The following is a 17,708-nucleotide window of genomic DNA, read 5'->3' on the forward strand; positions in this document are numbered from 1 at the left end:
ACTGCAAAGATCACTGCCCAATGGTCCCAATGAATATGGCAGCCACACCCTGCGAACACTCCTCCCCCCCCCCACCCCCGCGGGTCCCTCCTCTGGTGCCACCTAAGGATTTTATAATTTACTTTTTTAGCTTTATTGTCTTGATTGCCCCCTAGAATGCCAACTGCAGGCGGGCCAGGCTGTGGTTTCCCTTTGATGAACGGTGCATGCAGTGAGGGAATTATGGAATGAACAAATGAGTGAACAGCTACTGGCTCCGAACCTGGACTGACCATCCACCTGGATTCCATCCCAACCTCATTAACTTCTAGTTCCCACGGACTTGGGAGACATTTATTCTAACGTCGAGCGAGTAGATTGATACAGGATTGGCAGCCTTGGGTTTTCTCATCTCGCTTGCACAGTTGAGTGCATTAAGTCTGCCTATCCAGTGTGGCTAGTGATTGTGTGGTGGTTTCTGCTGGTCTGAGGTAATCCAAGCTGGCCAGAAACTGGTGATCCTCTTGCTTTGGCCTCCTAAGTATTGAGGATATACTTCTTCCTAAGAATCTGCAACATGGGGCTGGAGAGATGGCTCAGTGGTTAAGAGCACCAACTGTTCTTCCAAAGGTCCTGAGTTCAAATCCCAGCAACCACACTGAGGCTCACAGGCATCTGTAATGAGATCTGATGCCAAGAATCTGTGACACTACCTCCCAACAAGGCTGGAGACAAGTCACTAACCTTCAAATGGGCAAGTTTCCCAGAAAATGTATAATTAATTTAAATTTAATAAATTCCCAGAATTTATTTTGTTTCCCAGAATGTAGACCAGAAGGCTACATTGGAGTCCAGACTTTCACACAAATGGTGTTACTTGTAGATGGGTGGCCTGTCACTGTAAAATATTACAGGTTATAGCTGCTTTTGGAGTGCACTGTGTAATTCTCACCAAATTCTGGAGAAGGCAATGGTATTCAGGCACAAAGAAGGATGCAAGCAGAGGTAAACAGGACAGCCCAGGGAAGGATGGGGAGGATCCTACTTGAGGATCCGGGATCTTGGTACGGGGCCAGGTCCAGCACGGCCTTGGTAGGGACAGAAAGGCGTGGTTCCTGCCCAGGGGACAGGGCCTGCAGGCACTGGCCTGCAGAGTAGAGTGTAGAGCCCTAAGGCCCTAAGGCTTGTTTGTATAACAATGTACATATTTCTTACCTTCCTCCTTCAAGGGAGGTCCTCCCAGTTAAAGTTAATGACTTCATGATAATCAGAGGCAGCAGGAGGCCAAGGTGTGGCTAAAGTCTCAGCAAAATGGTAAACACTAGGATCTTAGGAACAGTCCTTTAGCCTGTGGCAAAGAACTCAAAACATGGGTTCAAAAATATATAATTTCTCCAGGATGCACTATGAATTATATGAGCTTCACTAATCTAAAGGAACAGAAGCTGTTGTGCTGTGGACTGACCTGTCAGAAAGATACTAAGGCTATGAAGAGATTTAGGGAGTGGTGACGGACGGAGATCCCACCCTGCTAAGTTTTTCTGTTTATGCTTACAAAAGCAGCCAGATTCCTCAATTCAGGGTTGGCCTGGGACAAAGAGCAAGGCTAGGCCCAGGTACGGTAGAAATGTTAATTTCAGGATGGGGGGTCCCACCCAGCTAGCCTAGGGTCTATGTTTAACAGAAGCAGGCAGATCTCTGAATTCTTTTGCAAAGTTAAAAGAAAATGTGTGCTTTCAGAATTAAGGGGCAGGGGTCACCGGATACAGAATCTTAAGATAATCATAGGATAATCAAAAGGGAACCTGCAGTAAATGACTAGATTGATATGTAAAATACTGGGTTTAAGATGTGCATGAGCTGGGGGGGGGGGGGCAGGGCGGGGGGAGGGGGGGGGGGAGAAACAATTCCAAAAAACCAAAAAAGGAAAATAAAAACCAAGCCGGGCAGTGGTGGCACACGCCTGTGATCCCAGCACTCTGAGTCCAGCCTGGTCTACAGAATGAGTTCCAGGACAGTCAAGGCTACACAGAGAAACCCTGGGGGGGGGGAGGGGGGGTTAGACCATATCCAAAAAACCACAAAAAAAGAGCTACTCAGAGAATTTTTTTTTAGAATAGCAAGAGAGAACTACTTAGAGAACTAGCACAAGCAGAACAGAGAGAGAGCAGTCTGGACACCTCCAGAGAGAGCAGAGCTTACAGAGAGCACTCTGGAAAGCTGTCTTGGGCAGAACACAGGTCCTCACCTCCCAGACACCCCTTCTCTCAGAACCCCTCTCCAAGAAGAGGCTGGTCCTTGGTGCTGGGAGGCCGTCTCTGGAGCAGGAGGCAGACCCTGGATTTACACAGAGCAAAGCAATTCACTTCCCAACTGCCTAGAATTCCCCAGTTCTCCCTGAACCTGAGAGAGTGTCCAAGATGACCTCCCAGAATTGCTCAAGGAAGATCCAAAACAGAGAAAAGAGGAGAGCCTACACAAGGAGGCTAACACCTATCACCTCAGAACTTGAAAGGCCGAGGCTGAAGGACTACGTTAAGGTCAGCCTGGGTTATTTAATAAGTTCCAAGTTAGCCTAAGCCAGAGTAAGGACCTGCCTCAGAGAACAAAGGAACTGGAGATGGAGCTCAGTTGATAGTGCTTGCTTACCGGGGTTCAATCCCCAGCGTCCTATAAACCAGGGCTGGGGCATGCACTAGTAATCCTAGTATTATGGGAGCAGAAGCAGGAGGATCTTAAGTCCCAAGGTCATCCTCAAATACACAAAGAACTTGAGGCTAGCTTGGGCTACTTGAGACCCTGAATCAAAAAAAAGGGGGGGGGGGGCTGGAGAGATGGCTCAGCGGTTAACACTGATTGTTCTTCCAAAGGTCCTGAGTTCAAATCCCTGCAACCATATGGTGGCTCACAACCATCTGTAAAGAGATCTGACGCCCTCTTCTGGTGTGTCTGAAGACAGTACAGTGTACTTAGATATAATAATAAATAAATCTTTAAAAAAAAAAAAGGAGAGGAAGAAGAAAAGGAGGAAGAGGAGAGAAAAGAGAAATAAAAGAAAAACAGCCAGGCATGGTGGCACACACCTTTAATCTCAGGAGGCAGAGGTAGAAGGCTCTCTGAGTTGGGAGCTAACTGTCTACAGTTAGTTTCCAGGAAAGCCAGGGCTACACTGTCTCAAAAACACTTGAGAAGGGAAGGAGGAAGGGAGGGAGGAAAGGAACCCTTTCCCACACCACTCCTGCAGTTTCCTCAGTCATAAATCTACACAGCAATTATCAATGCCACATATTGCCTAAGGCCTCTAGGAGCCCTCAGGCGGCAGCCTTTGCATACTATGACCACAGTTCCTCTCCCTTTTGAACTTCCTTCTGAATCTAGATTGACCTTTTCTCCAACCAGAATCCAACCTCCTTAGTGAAGCCCGCAGCTGTAGCGTGTTATAACCCTCACAGAGAGAGACGCTGAGGCCTTCCGGTCAGGGCTGTGACCTTTGCCCCTGTTCTCAGCTTCCAGCCAGCTCCAGCCTCAACACTCTTACCTCCACTTTTCTTTTGATGCCAGAGTTCTGTTTGTTAGTCTAAAATAGGTTCTCAATCTGTAACCTAAAACACTGGCCTCAAACTGGCAATCCTCCTGCCTCAGCCTTCCTAAACTCTGGGGTTAGCTATGCACCACCACACTAAATTTGGTGTTTTGTTCATGTTCTCCACAGTTCCACCTTCATAATCCAATGACCTACTTAAGGGCTACAGAGCCATTCCACAGGGCAAAAATGATATTCACCTACTAGCTTACTAATATAGAGATTATAGGCAGATACCAACAATACCCACCAAGACCCCATTTTTAAAAAAGGAAAAGTGGGCTGGCAAGATAAGTAAAAGTGTTTGCCCCAAAAGGCTGAGAGCTAACTTCCATCCTCAGAGCCCAAAAATGACATGCAGTGGCTCAAACCTAACCCTGCAGCAGGCTGGGAGGCAGGCAGCGGTCTCCCGCAGACACTCTTGGACCAGCCAACCTGGAGTCCACAGGGCACCAAACACAAAAGACCCAGCCTCAACAAGCAGAAGGAGAAAACTAATTCCCAAAGTTGTCCTCTTGTGTCCACCATGCTGCAGCATGCGTTCACAACACACACACACAGCAATAACGCATCAAATCCAATCAAAAAATACTAAGAAAATTGGAAATAATGTGGCAATCTATGTATTTGTTATAAATTAGGTCACACTCTCCCCGAGGGAATCCAAGGAGGAAGAGCAGTCACGAGGCCCTGGTAGCCTGGGACAGCTGGGGCAGGGTCACAGGTACGGCTGGTCCTGGGACAGCTCCCACCTCCTCATGGGAGGAGCAGGTGTCACCGCCTTCTTCTCAGTGCCTGCCACTGCAGAACTGCAAGGAAAAAGACAAACTCCAATTAGAGCCAGGCCTACAAAGAACACTGAGGAAGGATCTTTTGGTTTATTTGTTGTTTTTAATCTTCCATACAAAATATTCTCTGATCAGTTTCCTCCCAACTCCCCAACTCCACGCCTTCTTTCTTTTATTAAAAGACCAAAAAACAAAAAGCAAAAAACAAAAAAAACAAAAGCAGGGTAGTGGTTCCCATGCCTTTAATCCCAGCTCTTAGGAGGCAGAGGCAGATGGATTTCTGAGTTCAAGGCCAGCCTGGTCTACAGAGCAAGTTCTAGGACAGTCAGGGCTACACAGAGAAACCCTGTCTTGAAAAAACAAAAAAACAAAAACAAAAAAAATCAAACAAACCAGAACAAATAAAACACACAAGCATACACAAAACCCATAAAAATACAAAGTCAGAAACCATAATATATAAGCAAAAGACCTGTAAGTAAAAAAATGCCAAATAAATCGGGCGGAGGTGGTGCACGCCTTTAATCCCGGCACTTGGGAGGCAGAAGCAGGCCGATTTCTGAGTTTGAGGCCAGCCAGCTCTACAGAGTGAGTTCCGGACAGCCAGGGTGGGTTACACAGAGAAACCCTGTCTCAAAAGAAACCAAAAAAAAAAAAAAAAAAAAGCCAAATAAAGCATTATGAGACAAACAAACTAGGTTTGTTTTGTGTTGGCCTCTACAGCTGTGCATGGGGACTGTACTGAAGTGTAGTTTGTATACCCAGTGAGACTCCACTGGGGAAAACTGATTTTTCCTTTGCAAGCAGTTGTCAAGTTCTAGGTTAAGAATCGGGGCTCCTGTCCAGTGCCCCTCTCACTGCTGGGCCACCCCCAGCCTTGAACTTGTGCAGACTCCGCTCCCACAGTCTCTGTGAGGTCCTATACACACCGGTCCCTTCTGCCTGGAAAGCAGCTTCCTTGGCTGCTCCATGCCCAGTGGCCTTTCATTCTATCAGCAGAATTCCCAGAGCGCTGAGGGGAGGGGGTGGAGGAGATCATCCCATATAGGACTGACCACCGTTCCAAGGTATCTCACATGCTACTCACTGGCTGCCCATGGGTCTCTGTAATAGCAGTGGGGAAGAACCTTAATTGCTGCAGTAACGTGACCTTTCTAATAATTTCCCTGGTTTGTAAAAGTAGCCCTGCCTACCCTAGATCAAATGCCAAGGCTTCTGGATATGGAGGGCAGAAGGCAGTATCTCAGAACACCCAGACCCTCCCAAAGAAGTCCCTCAGAGGGCCATCTGATGCCTACTGAAGGCTGGCAGAGCTCATGAAAGCTCAGCTATCCTGCCCAGGCCCCAGGCCCAGAGCCAGCCTTGAGGACCTGGAGTCCTCCCTCCTGCCTGTCCAGCATGGACAAACTCGAGAGCACGGTGCTCGGGGGTGGATCTCACAGAAACCTGGGGCAGAGAGCTCACTGAAGTGCCCACTTCCATATCCACGGCCACACTGCTGCCAGGCCTGGAGAGGCCTGGGTCCTCTCAGCACTTCTCACCGACCCCTAACCTAGACCTCTCCAGCCCCGAAGCCTCGCTTCCTTCTCCTGGCTTCTCTTTTCTACATAACCCAGCCATTTCGGCCACACGCACTTTTGGCTCCATGTTCTAGATTCTTCTCCCTCTCCTGCTCCCCACTCGTGTCCCTGTTTTCTCTTACAGTCTCCTCTCACCGCCCAGTTTACTCTTTCTGCCTGGACCTTTCCAGATCCTCTGGCTAAATTCTCCCTAGTCTACAATAAAGACCTTCGCCTCAGCCATACCTAGTAGCAGTCCTGATCTCATGTTCACTCACTGGTTAATGGGTGGGTGTCCAGTCTTCTTCCTCAGATAACTGGGTGCCACACAAAAACACCATGGCAAGTGCACAGAGGTACAGTACTAGTGACACAAGGCTAGCCCATGAGCTGGAGCAGAGTGTGGAATGAAAACAGACAATCCCAGCACTTGGAAGGCTAATACTGGCTTACACAGAGAAACCTTATCTAAAAATCCTGGGGGTTTGGGAATGGGGTTGAGGACAAGGGAAGTAGGGTGTGTGTGCTTAGGTGGCGTGCACCTATAATCCCAACTACTTAAAACAGTCTAAAGCAAGCAACTAGACCCCCTGAGTCCAAGTGTTCCATGATCGCCAAGGCCAAACAGTAATGGGTTTCACTGCGATCCAGCTCTTAAAAAGGAAAACTCAGGGCTGGGCAGGCACGCTGTAATGGCTTCTTGGTTGTCAACTTGACATCTGGAATTAACGAAAACCATAATGGCTCGGCATATCTGTGAGAACTTTTCCCTAAGTAAATCATTTGAAGTAGGAAGGCCTACTTCTAATCTGAATCTCTGAGGTGGGAAGTAAGCCTTTAATCCAGATATTTTAAGGTGGGAACAATCCATCTTTAATTTGAAGCACACCTTCTGCTGGGAGCCTATATAAAAGACATGGACGGAAGTTATCCCTGCCTGCTGGTTCTGTCATTTCTGCTCTGCCTGTACTGGCATGAGATCTCTTCAGGATGCTGGCTATGCTGAAGGCCAGCTGAGACACCAGCCCCACGGACTGAACACCATTGGGTCCTTAGACCTTCCATCCATAGGCAGCCTGTTAGAATAGCTGCACCACAGCCTGCAAGCCATTCTAATAAATCCCCTTTCTATACATACAGAAATTCATTCTATAATTCTGTTCCTCTAGAAAACCCTGATTAATGTAAATACCTTTAATCCCAGAAGTGTATCTCTGTAAATCAGAAGGTCAGCCTCATCTAAATAGTAAGTTTCAAGCCAGCAAAAGCCATATGTAGCTATGGGAGACTCATTAGAAGAAAAGGCAAAAAAAAAGAAGGCTCTAAAAAAACACTTGAATCAGCAAGTTCAAATAAGCATCATCTGACCCCCAAACTGTCCGGCTGCAACACACAGAGAGAGCTACATAGGCTTAGAAACACAGTAAGTCAGAGTGGGAAAGGAGATAAGAACGTGTCACTGTGGGAAGAGTCCCCAGGAGCAAGCGAAGAGCCAAGGTTCTTAGTATCCCCTGAAAAACAAACAGCTCCTCCCTAGAAAGTGAAACCGCCCAGGCCCACAGTGTAGGACCTGAGAGTCCACAGCCTGCCGGGCTTTGCTCACTCTGGTGCTGGATTCCAGAAAAGAAAAAGGTGACAGAGACAGTCAGCATGTCCCATCCCATCTACCTTCTAACGGGTCCCCGCCTCATCACCTCACAGGTGTCACATGCAAGTCTAATGTCAAAACGAAACTGAGGCTTAAGAAGGCCAAAAAAGCTAGAGCAGCCAGGCACTATGGCTTTAACCCTACTACTCCAGGGAGGCAAATGGGTCTTTGGGAGTTCAAGGCCAGCATGGTCCTACATTAACATGGCCACATAGTGAGAATCTGTCCCAAAGCCAAAAAAGAAGCCTTGGCACACTGGCATACCCATGTAATCCTGGTACTTGAGTACAACAGCATGAGAACTAGAAGTTCAAGGCCAGCCGGGCAGTGGTGACACACACCTGTAATCCCAGCACTTGGGAGGCAGAGGCAAGTGGATTTCTGAGTTTGAGGCCAGCCTGGTCTACAGAGTGAGTTCCAGGACAGCCAGGGCTACACAAAGAAAACCAACTCGCAAAAACTTCCCTCTGACCTCGGCACATGCTGTACCAGCTGTACCCATTCACTCTCTAACCCTCTCTATCAGGGTCTCCTCTCGCCTCCTCCTCACACACACAACACTCTACACACAAACCTTTTTTAAATATATATATACACATATGTATGTATGTGTATATACATATACACATATGTATGTATGTGTGTGTGTATATATATATATATATATATATATATATATATATATATATATATATATATATATATAAAAGGGCTGAGGCTAGAGAGATGACTGGGCAATAAGGAAGCTTACTATCCTTACAGAAGACCTGATTAAGTTCCCAACACACACATCAGAATCTCTAACTCCAGGGGATCTAACACTTCTGGCCTCCAAGGGCACAGGCATTTATATGCACAGCCCTACAGACATGTAATTAAAAATAATAAAACTAAGTTTCAGGACTGGAGAGATGGCTGAGCATGTGCTGCTCTTCCAGAGGACCCAGGTTATGTTTTTAGCACTCACATAGCAGCTCACAGAACTGTTACACTATTCTAGTTTCAGAGGACCAGAGGACCTCTTTTGGCTTTTGCCGATGCAGGCATGCATGTGGTACAAAGTCTACTTGCCCGCAAAACATCCATATATGTAAAATAAAAACTGCACCAACCAAAGAGTACACATGGAGGGACCCATGGCTCCAGCTGCATATGTAGCAGAAGATGGCCATTTCAGACATCAATGAGAGGAGAGACCATGGGTGCTGTGAAGGCTCGATTCCCAGAATAGGGGAATGCAAGCAGGAAATTGGGGCTTGGGGGGCAGTAAGGGGGAGGGGGAATGGGATAGGGGGTTTTCAGAGGGGTAACTCTGAAAGGGGATACCATTTGAAATGTAAATAAAGCAAATATCTAATAAAAATACATTTAAAAACTAAAGGTAATGGGTTTGTTTGTTTGTTTGTTTGTTTGTTTTTCTAAACAAGGTTTTTCTGTGTAGACCTGCCTGTTTTGGTACTCAAAAGATCTGCCTCTGCCTTCCAAGTATTAGGATTAAAGGAGTGTGCCACCACAACCAGGGGGGGAAATCTTGAATGAAAAGGCGTAGGAGTACCCAAAACCAAAAGTAAATTAGTTGTATGGCCTAGGCTGTTAGCCTCTCTGGACATCAATTCTGATTTGCAAGAATTATCAGGGATCAAATACAGCAAATACAGCGTGTACGCTATTCACCCACTCACTAAGACAGAGCCGTGATCACAACACAAAAGTACCAGGTGCTTACTCTAACTTTCCTTTGTGATTCCAGAATCGGTCAGCATCTCCTTCTGTGTGTACGTTTCTGTGTGCAGGTATATGGCTATGTCCACATCCGTGCGTGCGTGCGTGCATGCGTGTGTGTGTGTGTGTGTGTGTGTGTGTGTGTGTGTGTGTGTGTTTTGAAACAGGGTCTTACTATGTACCCCCAATAGGATTGGAACTCAGTGTGTAGACCAGGCTGGCCTCCAACTTGTAGCCCTCCATGCTGGGATAGAAGGTGTGTGCCTCTGCACCTGGCCTCTGCACCTCGTTCTTTTTTCTAAGTATATGGGCATGTCTATGTGTTCTGTAAGTCCATGTGTACAGGTATGTCTAGGATTTGCCTATAGGTGCTAGGAACCCTACCTCGTCCTCTGTGAGATCAACAAGTGTTCTTAAATGCTACTTATCGCCAGCCCTCGAACCTCATTCTATAAGTCAGAATGAGAGTTCTGTTTAATAGAGCAGAGGACGTTGGCTTTATAGACAGAAAGGACTGAAGGAAGCAGAAACTAACAAAGAGACTGGTCAGTTCAAAGTTCCCTTCCTTACAAAGGCTAAACCAGAGGGAACCTCATTATCATGCCAGCCAAAGCTGGTCTGCCAGGGAACTGACTGTGATCTGTCTTCCACCTGGTTTCTTAGAAGGCTGGAAACACAACTACGCTTCACTCAGTGCTCAGACTTCTATGTAAATGCCTATTCTGTCCTTGTCTGCTTGGTCTAGTACAGACACTCACTCCAGACCACCTCCTATGAACCTCTACAATACTATTGTCAACCCAATTAAGAAAAGGCACCTGAGGACAGGGAGCAAGTAGGCTGTTTTCTCTTGGGTTCCTTTGGGGTTCTTTTATCTTCATCATTTTTGGGTTAATTTACTGGAGCTGAGGGCATACGATGGCACGTCAGACGTCTACTTGCAGGCACTGAGTCTGCTTCCCCCGCATGGACCCATGCGCAATCTCAGGTCATCTAGCCTGGCAGCAAGTGCCTTACCCACTAAGCCACTGTCCCTTCCCCAACTTGTTTTGAGGCCACCCCTAACTGTATCACACAGGCCTGGAACCTGCAAACTTCCTACGTCAGCCTAGCTTCACTTCCCAACACTGGGATTACAAAGACACTACCAGGCCGCTGTCATTGTTTTAACATTGGGTTCTGGGGATCAAACTCAAGTCTCAATGCTTACAAGGCAAGTGGCTTCCTAAGTAAGTTATAGTCTCAGCCCTGGCCTGAACTCTTGATCTTCTCAGCCTCAACCTCCTGAGTTCAGGGATCACAAGCCTGTCCCGCTATACCCGGTTAATAAAACAGGGCTGCAGAAAGCATGTTTCTCCTTGCTAGGGAAGAAAAGTAGGCAGTGGGGCCAAGTTCTGCGCAGGAGACACTGAGGATCCTTACCTCTCAGCTGTCTTGCCCGACACCAGGGCCTTTTGTGAGGACATGATGACTGAGGGAGGCACAACTTCCCGGCGGCCATCACGAGTACAGTAGTAATTGTTCGACAGCTTGTGACTAGGTCCCACGGGGAGTTTAGGAGGTGGCTGGGTCCTAAGGGGGAAAAAAAACATTGGTACTGAAACAAAGTGACAGTCCCTCACTGCCACAACTTATTTACAAGACTGAGGATCAGGACCTACAAGGAAGGCTGCAGGCCAGAGTCATGCCTTGCTACACTATCACATTATATACCTGGGTCTTGGACCAGAAACCAAGCAGCAGACACTAATCAATATGTAAAAAAGTCTTAAGCCAGGTTGCAGAATGCTCCACCCGAATCCCTCTAAGTGTCAAACGTGGTTAGGTACAGCGGACCCTTACGGAGGTCCCAAGACAAAGAAGAGACCCAGACGCACTGCTCTCCCCAGCACAAAGCTAGGCTTAGCAGCAGCCTGCCTTCCACCTAAATGTGCTCATGAAAACCAGGTCAGAGGGCCAAGCTGTGACCACCCCTTATCCAGCAATTGTAGTCTACAACACTGAGGCACAGCCCCAGAGTACCCAAGTGCTTTCCCCCACTCCCCATCCCCCGCCCCCAAGGACTAGGTTGTGGAACTTCTGAACTGCTTGTTGGCTCAGGAGCCCTTTGAATGCCCTGCTGGGATAAAGGCTTACTTCTCTGAGAACACCTTGCCCTGGGCACTTGTCCAGGCTCCTTCCTTCCTGCCACTGTGTGGCCTGCTGCCAAAGTCCCGGGGAGAGGGAAGTGGAGGGCAGTGTGAACAAAGCTCCTCCGTCTGGCCTTGGGTTAATCTTGGGCTTACCAAGAAACCTATAGCCTTGAAAGTAAACATTGAACTTCAAACAAAAAAGGAAAATTCCCAGGGACAAAGGTGGACGGTCATAAACAGTTGGTTTTTTTTGTTGTTGTTTTTTTTTTTTTTTTTGGTTTTTTTGAGACAGGGTTTCTCTGTGTAGCCCTGACTGTCCTGGAACTCACTCTGTAGACCAGGCTGGCCTTGAACTCAGAAATCCACCTGCCTCTGCCTCCCAAGTGCTGGGATTAAAGGCATGCGCCACCACTGCCCGGCCAACAGTTGGCTTTTATTTGTTTATTTGGCTACATTTCAAACTTGGCCATCATTTTTACCTAGCAATTTTAAGTTCTCCTTAAAAATTTAAAAGCCATTTTATTTCTTGAATAAGAAATATGGCAGGGCTGGAGAAATGGCTTAGCAGTTAGCACTGGCTGCTCTTCCAAAGAGGGTTTCTATTCCCAGCAACCACAGGGCACCTCACAACTGTCTGCCACCCCAGTTCCAGGGTATCTGATTCCCTCACACTGACCGACATGCAGGCGAAACAGCAATACACATGAAGTGGAGGCAGGAGAATCAGTTTAAGGTCATCCTCAGCGAAGTAAGCCCCAAGTCAGCATGGACTACATGAAAATGTCTAAAAAATACAAAAAAACAAAAACCCACCCAGAGGCTAGGGAATGGCTCGGCCATCAAGAGTAAATGTTGTCCAATCACAAGGAGCAGAGCTTAGATCCCAGCGCCCCAGCACACACAAAACAAGCAGAGCATCCCACAGATGCCTGTGACTCCAGTCCCATGGGGTCCCACACCTTCTCCCACTTCTGTACACAAACGGGAACATCTTCAGATACACATGTATATAAATAATTTATATGACATATATTTTATTTAATAATTGGGGGTTGTTTTTTGTTTTGTTTTGTTTCGTTTTTTGAGATAAGATCTCTGGCTGTCCTAGAATTCTATTTAGACCAGGCTGTTGGCCTCAGATTCAGAGTTCACGGCCTCTGCAGCCCAGCCCTAGGATGTAAAGGCCTATACTACTATGCCTAGCTTAAATGTCCTCAGACTGCCAGGTAATGCTGGAGCATGCCTGTAATCCCAGCACTCAAGGGGGGACAGACAAGTGACAGGAGGATCTCTGAGTTCTAGGTCAGCCTAATCTACAAATAGAATTCCATGGCAGCCAGGACTACACAAAGAAACCCAGTCTCGAAAAACCTAAAAAATTCCTAAAACTAGCTGGAGTACATGCCTTTTAATCCCAGACCTCAGGAAGCAGAGGAAGACAGATCTGTGAGTGCGAGACTATCCTGGTCTATAAAGCAAGTTTGAGAACACTGAAGGCTACACAGAGAAACCCTGTCTAAAAAAAAGATAAAATGAGAAACACGGCTGGATACGAGGTGCAGCATTACCGTCCCAGGACTCGAGACTGAAGCAGGAGAGGTCCAGAGCTGAGGTCCAGGACAACTGGAGCTCCACAGTGATGCCCTATCCATCTTTTGAGGAAAAGATTGGAGACTGGAGAGGTGGCACAACAGGTAGCACTTCTTGCAGAAGGCCCCAGTTCAACTCCCAGCATCCATATGGTGGCTCACAACCATCCTTAACTCCAGTTCCAGGGGACCCAATGCCTTCTGGCCTCCAGGATACTGTATGCATGTAGTGCACAGCCGCCTACACATAAAACACCCACAAACAAAACAAAACACATTTAAAAGAGAAAAAAATATGATAGCCAGCCAGATGGTGCAGCAGGTAAAAGTGCTTGCCACCAGCCGGGTGACCTGAGTCCTAGCTCTAGGACCCAAATAGTAGGGAAAAAGAACTGTTACTACACGTTTTCCCCTGATCTATACACAAACACACACAAAGCGTAAACAATAAAAACAGTAATATTAAAAAGGAAAAAGCTACAAAGTTCTAAAATGACAATCTGTGGAATTAAAATTTGCCTGAAGAATATAGATGCTATGTTCACATTTATGTTCATCTGTTCACAGCCAAATAAAAGAACATTTATCCACTGCCAAGACACAAATGTATCACTAGAGGGGCGCCATTATCCTGAAGAAGCTGGCTCCTGCTGTATTCCGGCCTTAAATCAGCGCAACTCCGTTCCCTGCAGAAGTTCAAGCCAACCTGGACTACATATATTAATAAGTTCCATGAACAGGCTTAGTAACACATGCCCAGTCAATTCAGCATGTGGAAGGCATATCAGAGTAAGACCTGTCTCAAATAAATAAACAAACAAACAAACAAATAAACATTTTTTTTTTAATGCATGATATATTTATCCCTTCCTGACAACATCCACAAAAGAAATAAAGACAATTATGGGACTGTTGAGATGGCTCGCTGGGTAGAGCATTTGTTACTCTCGCAGAGAACCAGAATGTGATTCCCACATAGAGGCTCACAATCACCTGAAACTCCAGTTCTGGGGATCTCATGATCCTGAACTCACAGGCATCAGGCACATATAAATAAACTCATGCAGCCAAAGCACACCTAGGAATGTAAATAAATCTAAGAGTGTTTTTTAAGAAAAAAAGATGAGCCGGGCACGCCTGTAATCCCAGCATTCTGGGGGGCAGAGGCAGGTGGATTTCTGAGTTCGAGGCCAGCCTGGTCTACAGAGTGAGTTCCAGGACAGCCAGGGCTATACAGAGAAACCCTGGGGGGAGGGGGGAGGATAAGGATTTAAGCCAAGGACTGGGGATGTAATTCGCTTGATAAAGTGCTTAGCATGTGTGAAGTTTACTACATAAACCTAGCACAGTGGTATACCCCTGGAATCCCAGCACTTGAAAGATAGAAGCAGGATCCTGAGTGTAAGGCCATACTCCAGCTACTCAATTCTGAAACTAGATTGGGCGCTGTTTCAGATACTGCCCTTGGCGTCTGCTGGGTTTTCACACAGGGGCTCATTCTGAACCCAGCAAAGGGAGGTGGGGCCTCTGATCGCTAAACCAACCAACCCTGCAAACCAACAACACTCTTGTTTGTACTGGCATAGAGAAGTCTGAGGACAATGCACAGTCTCATCAACATATGTGTTCAAAAATGAAGATCGGCCTCTAAATGACTTTAAGCAATGACTTGGCCCACACGGTCCTCATTTTTCCCTTTAGTAGCTTGAGAACATAACATTTCATGTCTGTGGTCACAATGAAGACTGCAAATCTACTCAAGATACTAACAAATAATGCAATCTATCTCCTAACTATTCCAAGACAGCCCAATGAAGTTAAACATAAATTTCTGCTTTCACAGCCTGACAAGAAAGATCTCTGCTCTATTTTCCAAGGGAAGTTCAAGAGAACAGCTAGTTTAGGATTTGTTTGTTTGTTAATGTTTGTTTTTTAGACGGGGGCTTGCCTGGAACTCACCATGTCTATCAAGTAGGCCTTGAACTCAGAAATCAGCCTGCCTGTTTCCTAGAGTGCTAGGATTAAGGGTTGTACCACTTTGGATTTGGGTTTGGTCGAAGAATGACAGGATGAGGGCAGCAAGCAGGGCCTGCTCACCGCTTGGCGATCTCCTGGTAGCGCAGCTGCAGCTTCGCCTGCAGGTCTTGCTGTGGGAGAAGAGGGAGAGGTCAGACTCTAGGTAACCCCTGGATAGGGTGAGCGAACAGAAGTAGCCAGTCAGGATAAGCTTACAAGCCCTGCATATGAAGAAAGGCAAGGGCGTGGCTTACAGAACTTTACCGCTAAGTTTTTCCAGCCTTTCCAAGATCTACCCCAAAGAAGCCTACCTTTTTCATCTTCTCTAGATACGGGTCGATATACTAAACATGCTTCCCCTATGGGAATTCTCACTTCCTCCGAATATCCACCCACCCAAGCAGTTACTTGCTGAGCTCCAGTGCTAGATAACCTTTCTTGGATCCTAAATTAAAAGGCATAGCTAGCTATCTCTCTTCCTCTTGTCCATCTCCAACCTCCCACCTCCTTGGTGCTGCAGAGATCTACAGTTTCCCTGACTTCTTTTTGTTTTCTTACACTATCTAAAAACTGTTCCTCGACCTCCCCAAAAATAGGGGCACAAGATTCAAAGCTGACATAGGGGCGAAAATACACGAGGTCTGGGTGGAACGTGGGAAACAAATGAGCCTGGGAGAGAGGGATAGGAGAGAAGGCGGGGAGGAAGCAAGCTAAAGCCAGGCAATCTAAAGCCAAGGGAATCCCAGGAACTCGGCTAAAAACACTTAGGACCTTGAGTCTCTCACTACTGAAGTCACAAAATCAGGGATCCTGCAATGCCCACTGAACTAAGGAGACGTCAAGGAGGATAGGATTCGAGGGCGTACAGAGCCCAAATCCTTCCCGGCCCGGATCGGAACAGCACACGCACCCCAGACGCCCAATTCCGCAGCTTTTGGATAACGCGAGTAGCGGACGCCATATTCCTTCCGCTCCGAAGGACGCCGGTGACGACTCTGCCCCGAGGGTTCCTGGGAACCGCGTGAGGTCTCGCGAGAGCGGAAGTGGGGGGGGGCGTGGTCTGAACCGGCTATAAAAGGCCTCCCCTGCTCACGTGACCCCTCTCCGCCAGATCGCCGCCATCATGGACACGAGTCGCGTGCAGCCCATCAAGCTGGCTAGGGTGAGGCGTCTGCGGGTGTTTAGAAGCCCGAATAAGGAGCGACAGAAGGAAGCTGGGCAAGTGGAGTCTAATTGTCCCTTCTTTCCTGTAGGTAACCAAAGTGCTGGGCAGGACCGGTTCCCAGGGACAGTGCACGCAGGTGAGCGAGCGGATGGGCGCATGCCGACCGCTTCCCGGGGTCGGAGCGGAGTTCTCCTAGATTGCAGGCTTATAACTGGATCTGGTGACATTTAACTATAGCTGCTACCTTTAGGGAGCATATGACTTTGTTAACAAACCTCGAGACCTTCATGACACATGTCTTTGAAAGCTTTGGTTTTGAAAAGGCGGAGTTGGCTGGAGCTAGGTGTTCGTAGTAGACTTGCTTAGAACTCAGAAACTCAATTCTGAACTCAAGCTAAAGCTAGTAATTACAGGCGCCTAAGGAAGTTTTACTGGGAGTTCCAGGCAAGCTTAGGCTACTGAGCGACTGAGATCCTGTCCCGAAAAAAAGCTGGGGCACGGTTGGTAGTGTGATTGCCTAGCATTTTAGGACTCGGTCCACCGCATCATATAAGGCATCTCACTACTACAAGCGACGGAGACGAGCCTGGGCTAAAGATGCCTCTCCCTGGTTTATACCGAGGTCTCCTATCACAGCTACTTAAAGTAAGGTAGGAGGATCTCTAGCTCAGGGCCAGCCTGAAATAACCTAAGTCAGAGGCACACAGATAAAATTGTCAACGGGGAAGGGAGTTGTAATTCCAGAATGGTGACAGGATTTCAAGGTTTAAAGAGAGAGAAATCCTTTTTGTCTTCCTTTACCCGTGTTCTCCCGGACCTCAATACCTTAGCAATGTGGGTATGCAGCTTGTCCTCTTGGGCGCTGGTATAAGCCCTTTGATTGCGTCGGGTTCCTGGGGTGGGGGGGAGTGCTTCCACTTTAGGTCTGCACTACTTGATAGTGCCCAAAGATAGGGGGATCAGATCCCCTAAACTGGAATTACAGGTAGTTTATCCAGCTGTGTGGGTACTAGGAAATGAAGCCTCTGAGAGTAACAAATGCTGAGCCATCTGACCAGTCCCTGTCCCAGGCTCTTAGCTCTCGTGTGTTCTCCCGGGCTCCATATTACCTTTCCACCCCAGTAGTAAGTAGCAGCATTCAACTCTGTAATGGGCTTGTAGGTGCGAGTGGAATTCATGGATGACACCAGCCGTTCTATCATCCGAAACGTCAAAGGCCCCGTTCGAGAGGGTGACGTGCTCACTCTCTTGGAGTCAGAAAGAGAAGCTCGGAGGTTGCGCTGACCTTGGCCACTGGTAGGTGAATGGCAGCCCTTGGGAGGAACCACCACTTGATAGGGGGTGAGGAGGGTGCTCTATCTAATGCTTGGGTCTGTTTACAGGGTCCTGGATATCCACCACTTAGCCCACGAAATGACCTGCAACTGTTGAATAAAGCATTTGTATTAATTCTTGCCTAGGAATTGCTTTCTCTAGCAGCGTCTTAACCCTGTTTTGAAAGCCCTCCCATATATGTTAACACATGTG

The 17,708-nt window shown here is 47.3% G+C and overlaps 2 protein-coding genes across 2 annotated transcripts; one reads left to right on the forward strand and one right to left on the reverse strand.

Moving 5' to 3' along the window:
- Window positions 1–4,169: 4,169 nt before the first annotated feature.
- Window positions 4,170–16,039, reverse strand: Ndufa7 (NADH:ubiquinone oxidoreductase subunit A7). The gene is made up of 4 exons (XM_052165486.1): window positions 15,927–16,039; window positions 15,098–15,147; window positions 10,702–10,851; window positions 4,170–4,371 (listed from the first exon to the last, which is right to left on the reverse strand). Exons 1-4 carry the CDS (start codon window positions 15,975–15,977, stop codon window positions 4,281–4,283), a joined length of 342 nt encoding a protein of 113 aa, XP_052021446.1. The 5' UTR covers window positions 15,978–16,039; the 3' UTR covers window positions 4,170–4,280.
- A 65-nt stretch (window positions 16,040–16,104) lies between these two features.
- Window positions 16,105–17,631, forward strand: Rps28 (ribosomal protein S28). The gene is made up of 4 exons (XM_052165488.1): window positions 16,105–16,178; window positions 16,270–16,317; window positions 17,343–17,477; window positions 17,564–17,631. Exons 1-3 carry the CDS (start codon window positions 16,140–16,142, stop codon window positions 17,463–17,465), a joined length of 210 nt encoding a protein of 69 aa, XP_052021448.1. The 5' UTR covers window positions 16,105–16,139; the 3' UTR covers window positions 17,466–17,477; window positions 17,564–17,631.
- Window positions 17,632–17,708: the final 77 nt, after the last annotated feature.

Source organism: Apodemus sylvaticus, chromosome 20 (genome assembly GCF_947179515.1).
Source record: "Apodemus sylvaticus chromosome 20, mApoSyl1.1, whole genome shotgun sequence".
Taxonomy (NCBI): Eukaryota; Metazoa; Chordata; class Mammalia; order Rodentia; family Muridae; genus Apodemus; species Apodemus sylvaticus.

Excerpts from the sequence above, each read along its gene's own strand:
- Ndufa7 (XM_052165486.1), bottom strand. The coding sequence starts at position 15,977 with ATGGCGTCCGCTACTCGCGTTATCCAAAAGCTGCGGAATTGGGCGTCT. Across the intron at positions 15,148-15,926 it reads TGCGGAATTGGGCGTCTGGG|CAAGACCTGCAGGCGAAGCT; the intron begins GTGCGTGTGCTG and ends CTTCTCCCACAG. Across the intron at positions 10,852-15,097 it reads TACCAGGAGATCGCCAAGCG|GACCCAGCCACCTCCTAAAC; the intron begins GTGAGCAGGCCC and ends TTTCCCCCTTAG.
- Rps28 (XM_052165488.1), top strand. The coding sequence starts at position 16,140 with ATGGACACGAGTCGCGTGCAGCCCATCAAGCTGGCTAGG. Across the intron at positions 16,179-16,269 it reads AGCCCATCAAGCTGGCTAGG|GTAACCAAAGTGCTGGGCAG; the intron begins GTGAGGCGTCTG and ends TCTTTCCTGTAG. Across the intron at positions 16,318-17,342 it reads CCCAGGGACAGTGCACGCAG|GTGCGAGTGGAATTCATGGA; the intron begins GTGAGCGAGCGG and ends ATGGGCTTGTAG.